Source organism: Leucoraja erinacea, chromosome 8 (genome assembly GCF_028641065.1).
Source record: "Leucoraja erinacea ecotype New England chromosome 8, Leri_hhj_1, whole genome shotgun sequence".
Classification (NCBI taxonomy): Eukaryota; Metazoa; Chordata; class Chondrichthyes; order Rajiformes; family Rajidae; genus Leucoraja; species Leucoraja erinaceus.
In genome coordinates, this window is record NC_073384.1 from 72,939,074 (window position 1) to 72,945,073 (window position 6,000).

Consider the following 6,000-nt stretch of genomic DNA (forward strand, 5'->3'; position numbering starts at 1 on the left):
TGGACCTACACATTGGTCCACAAGGGCGATTGTGAGTTTCCTGTTATATACCATTTTAATTTTCAATCCCATCCCTATGTCTGTTCAATGTCTTTTAAACATTTATGTATTTGCCTCAACTACTTCCTCAGGCAGCTTATTCCAAATACCCACCATCCACTCTCACCTTAAATCTATGCCCTCCGGTTTTGACTTCCTTACACTGCGTAAAATACTCTGTACATTCACCCTATCTATTTCCCACTTGATTTTCTATACATCTATAATATCACCCCTCAGTCTCCTGCACTGCAAGCAATAATGTCCCAGCCTGCGCACGCCCTCAAGTCCTGGCAACCTATTCCGATTTAGGTTAATTATAGTCATGTGTACCGTGGTAGAGTGGAGAGCTTTGTTTTGATTGCTATCAAATCAGATAATAATCAGACCATAAATGCAATCAAGTCAAAGTCAAGTACAATAGGACTTGAAGGCAGAGTTATAGTTGATAAATAGGTGTTATAAATATAATCTGCACTCTTTCCAGTTTAATGGTATGGTATTATTCCTATGGTAGGTGATCCAAACTAAACAATACTCTTTTCAGAGGTAGACAAAAGTGCTGGAGAAACGCAGCATCTATGGAGCGAAGGAAGAAATAGGCAACGTTTTGGGTCGAGACCCTTCTTCAGACTGATGTGAGGATGGGGGGGCAGAAAAGAAGTGGGGGAGACAGTGGGCTGAGGGAGAGCAGAGAAGGGGAAGAGAAAGCAGGGACTACCTGAAATTAGAGAAGTCAATGTTCATACCGCTGGGGTATAAACTGCCCAAGCGAAATGCGAGGTGCTGCTCCTCCAATTTACAGTGGGCCTCACTCTCACCATGGTGGAGGTCCAGGACAAAGGTCGGATTCGGAATAGGAGGGGGAGTTGAAGCGCTGAGCCACCGGGAGATCAGGTTGGTTATTTCATACCGAGCGGGAGTGTTGGGCGAAGCGGTCGCCAAGTCTACGCTTGGTCTCACCGATGTAGATCAGCTGACATCTAGAGCAGCGGATGCAATAGATAGGTTAGAGGAGGTGCAGGTGAACCTCTGTCGCACCTGGAAAGGCTGCTTGGGTCCTTGAATGGAGTCAAGGGGGGGGGAGGTAAAGTGACAAATGTAGCATTTCCTGCGGTTGCAAGGGAAAGTGCCAGGATGGTTTGGGTGGGAAGGGACCAGGTAGTTACGGAGGGAGCAGTCTCTGTGGAAAGCAGACGGGGGGAGATGGGAAGATGTGGCCAGTGGTGAGATCCCATTGGAGGTGGCGACAATGTTGGAGGATTATTTGTTGTATGTGACGGCTGGTAGGGTGGAAGGTGAGGACAAGGGGGACTTCCCTTGTTACGAGTGGGGGGATGGGGAGTGAGCAGAGTTACGGGGTATAGAAGAGACCCTGGTGAGAGCCTCATCTATAGTCGAAGAGGGGAACCCCCGTTCCCTAAAGAAAGGACATCTCCGATGCCCTGGTGTGGAACACCTCATCCTGGGTGCAGATGCAGCTTTGACGGAGGAATTGGGAGAAGGGGATGGAGTCCTTGCATGAAGCGGTGTGGGGAGAAGTTTAGTGCAGATAACCATGGGAGTCGGTGGGTTTATAGTGGATGTCGGTCAGTAGTCTATCCCCTGCGATGGAGATAGTGAGGTCTAGAAATGGTAGGGAAATGGTCCAGGTGTATTTGAGTGCCGGATGGAAGTTAGTGGTGAAATGGATGAAGTCAGTGTGGTTGCAGAAGGTAGCACCAATGCAGTCGTCGATGTAGTAGAGATAGAGTTTGGGGATAAGACCACGGTACGCCTCGAACAAAGATTGTTCGACATACCCTACAAAGAGGTAGGCATAGCTGGGGCCCTTGCGCGTGCCCATAGCTACGCCTTGTATTTGGAGGAAATGCGAGGAGTCAAACGAAAAGTTGTTACGGGTAAGGACTAGCTCCACTAGGCGGAGGAGAGTATCAGTGGTAACCAACCATTGGTTGGTTACTCTTTTCAATGTGGATTCACCAGCGTCTTGGACAATTGCCACCTAACGTCCCTACTTTTTTTACCTAAGTCCCTGACTGATGAAGACAATATGCCATCTGCTCCTTCTTCACCCTATCTATCTACGGCACCCCTTTTGGGGAACTATGTACTTCACTCTGCTCTACGGAACTCCACAGGGTCCAACCATTCACTAGGAAGGTCTTGCCCTGTTTTGACTTCCCAAATTACTGCACCTCACTAACCTGAATTAGTCTCTATTTGCCATTTGTTGATTAAGATCCTGCTTTAATTCTTAATAACCATCTTCACTGTCTACGATACCAACTATTTTGGTGTCATCTGCAAACTTACAAGTCATGCCTTAATACCTTCTCATCTAAATCGTAGATATAGATGACAAATCACACAGATCCCTGAGGCACACTATTAGTTACTTCAATTCACAAACAAACCTTCTGCCACCATGCTCTGCTTCCTTCCATGAAGCCAATTCTGTATCCATGTTCCAGCAATCTAACCTTTCAGAGCAGCCTACCATGCAGAACCATATCAAAGGCCTTCCTGAAGCCCATATGGACTATAAATATAATCCTGGCCTCCTCAATTTTCTTGGTTAATTCTTCAAAAAACATAATCAACCCATCTCGATGAATTATATACTCCAGGGAAACACTTGATCCCTGCTGCCTGTACCTGACCCATGCCTCCTTGTTCCTAGCCTCAATTTCTCTCATCATCCATTGTTCCTTACTCCTACCTACATAGCCCTTTACTCTAACAGGATCATGTATACCTTCAACTCTCACCATGACCCTATTAAAAGTGTTGCATTTTATAGACATGCCTTTACCTGCATATAATCTACCCCAATTAACTTATGGAAGTTACTGTCTAATATCAGAGTTGACTTTGCCCCAATTTAGAACTTTAACTTAAGGCCCGACTCAGTCATTGTCCATAACAATTTTCAAGTTAATTGAGGTCTTACGCCTCACTCATCCCACCATTTCAGATTCCAGTTTCTGCTGTAGTGTTTGGTTTACATTTTCATGCAAAACATTTTCCTGATTTAAGTAATTTTTCCGGGGGCATGTTGAGTTTGTAATAAAATACTTACATAGGGAATGCTTTATCATTTTTAAATGTTAGCAACAAGAAATGGAGGAGATTTGTTTTAATTACTGTGGTTATGGAATATGATTGTGCTACACATTATTTATTACAACTTCTTACTGTTACAGGAACTCAAAGTGCAGGATCGAGTGGGTCTGTCTTGGGAATGCAGCCTTCAACGCCTGCGCCAGGGCCACCAAGTTTACCTCCACCAAGTATGACTGGATCAAGACTGACCGGAGTGCTCCCGATGGATGGCCGTCCTGGAATGATGCCACCCTCATCAGGGCAACGGTTTCCATTGCTGATGCCACCACAGCCAAACATGCCCCCTTCAGTAGCAATTGATGGACCTCATCAACCAGGATCCAGAGCTCCTTTTCCACCAGGAAATACTTTCAATAGGCTTGAAGGTGCATTCACAAGATCTGGGGTCCCTAATGTTGAGAGCGGCAGAAATGTGAGCCAAGGTACAGGAGATGAAAGACGATCTGCTGGAAACGATAACACTTTTCAACGAGACAATGTGCAGCAGGAAGGTGATCGAGATTACCGCTTCCCACCAGTAGATAATAGAGACAATCTTGGCAGACGTGAGCAGTTTGGATTTGGGCCTGACCAAAGATGGGGCTCGAGAGATTTTGATGAGCGTCGAGGTGTGCCCTTTGGGGCCCCTAAAAGTTTTCATGATGATCATGAAAGATTTGGAGGAAGAAATTTCAGGTTTGATGGCAGAACTGGCCCGATGTGGAGCCGAGGTTTTGACCAGGAAACTCACAGAGATTTTGATGATCGAAGCAGGCCTTGGGAACGTCAGAGAGATCGTGATGACCGTGATTTTGGGTTTCGCCGAGATGTAAATGGCAGCCGTTTTGGGAGAGACAGAGAGCAAGATCATTGGGTTCCTCCACGGCATAGGTTTGACTTTTATCAAGGGACCACTGATCATGAAAAATCTGATGATAGGCCTCGTGTAAATGGTGATTTCTCAGAAACAGACAGCCAGCCGCCAAACAAGGAGCTTGCAAACAATGACCCAGAAGTGTCTGTGAGTCTTGCATCTTCATCAGATGAAAGTGAGAAGGATGACTTAGAAAATCAACCTGTAACAGAAAATACAGATACTGAGGGGACATAATGTCGCATACAATGGCAGCATTTTGTATAGGTGGTCATCTCTGCAGTGGACAAAATGGTTGACTGGAACTTGAAAAAAAAGTCACTGTTGTCTGCAAGACAGAATTTAATCCGATGTACATCTTTCACTCTAATAACTGAAGTTAATGTGTACAACTGACCTGTACAGACTGTTGTTCTTTAGTTGAACACGGTAGGTAATGACATTTTTTTTTTCACGCTTAGAGGCCAGAACTCCCATATTTCTTCTAACTTGAGAAAGATTATAATAGCTTGCCATAAAAAAAAAAATTAATTGACCTTCCTATGGAAGAAAGGTAAACTTGTAGCTGTTACAGCTGGGATGGAATATTGGTGGTAACAGTAATACTTGAAAAATGGGCATAATCTGCATTTTTCCATCCTCTGAAGCTGCTACAATATTTAAATTTAATGCTTTGAAAATGAGTTTTTGTTTTAGATTTTATCCTGTTGACAGCAAGCGCCTAGCCCTTTCAAAGAGAGCAGTGCAGTACTGAGGTGTAGAAGAAAATTGTAATACTTTCTGTTTTGTAAAAAAAAACACGTTTTAAAGTCCTCTTATAGTCTGGTCTCTGTTAATCCCTAAAATAAATGTTTGTGATTTGTCCCTCGTACTGCAGTGAGTAACGGCTGGAAAAAAATCATTTGAATGTTGGGTGCATTCTGTTTTTAGATGCTAATAAAACGTTTGTTTGATAATGTTGTGATCTTCAGTTTATCTGTTTTCTTTGAGAAGGGAAGTTTCCATCAAAAATGCATTCAAGATTTGATTTAGCATCTGGAGATGCAGGAAAAAACCTGCATTCAAATCGAGACATGTGTTCAGAGCAACTTTGTATTGTAAGACCTATAATTTGTTAGAATTTCCTTTTTCATTGCAAATCCTATTTTTCTTTTGTGCATCTTCCAAGAACATTGGACACACTCGCCCCCAGACTTGTCCAATACCTCTATCCCATTGCATGACCATCCAGCAGAGATGGATAATGTCATATTTCCTTGAGAAGGAATGTCTGTAATAAAACACTCCATCTAGTGGTTTATTTGACAACAGAGTCAAATGAGCTTGAACTAAGCAGATGCTTAGCTTGAATTGTGGAATCTCTTGATACCTTTGCGACATTTAGAAAAGATTGGTAAAATAAATTGGCTGGTTAGAACGAACATGTTTCACAGTTGATTGTAAAACATGTAATGGTTATTTTCTGAGAAAGCTAATGCCAGTGCAATGGCACAGCAAGAATCTTCATGAAATGTAGTCAAACCTATTTCTGACTCCACTGTCAATAGTTTTGTAGCACATTAGACGGTAATGTCTGGCCCTCCCAATTTATAGATGCTTGTGCACATTGATAGCATGTGCCAGATTCACCTTGTGTAGTATTTACAGCAATTCCGTTTTTTTTGGAAGTCTGGGATTTCTAGTTTAACAACGCATTGAATTTTGATTAGAGCAGATTGGCAGCTTTTTGTTAACATTTCTGCAGTAATAACTTCCAATTAATAGTTAGTGTTTGAAGATTTAATTCTGCTGCTAATCATTTTGTAGCTTGTTTTGTGTTATGTTATTTTACGATGAGTAAGCACCACTGTCACATGCCTAAATCTATATTTCAAGGGAGATAAAGAGTATCATGCCCTCTTTAGAATTTTGACCAGATAGAAATGCATGTAGAATTCAGCACTGCGGTTACATTTTTTGTGAAATGTATTTGGAGAGTGGTT

At 42.8% G+C, this 6,000-nt stretch overlaps 1 protein-coding gene across 1 annotated transcript in view; it reads left to right on the forward strand.

Annotated features, from left to right (window-relative positions):
* Positions 1 to 4,974, forward strand: part of scaf8 (SR-related CTD-associated factor 8) — a 110,316-nt gene extending 105,342 nt beyond the window's left edge. The window contains exon 22 of the mRNA XM_055639985.1: positions 3,246 to 4,974. Within this exon, the coding sequence (XP_055495960.1) occupies positions 3,246 to 4,255 (1,010 nt within the window). The 3' untranslated portion in view covers positions 4,256 to 4,974. The remainder of the gene's footprint in view (positions 1 to 3,245) is intronic.
* Positions 4,975 to 6,000: the final 1,026 nt, after the last annotated feature.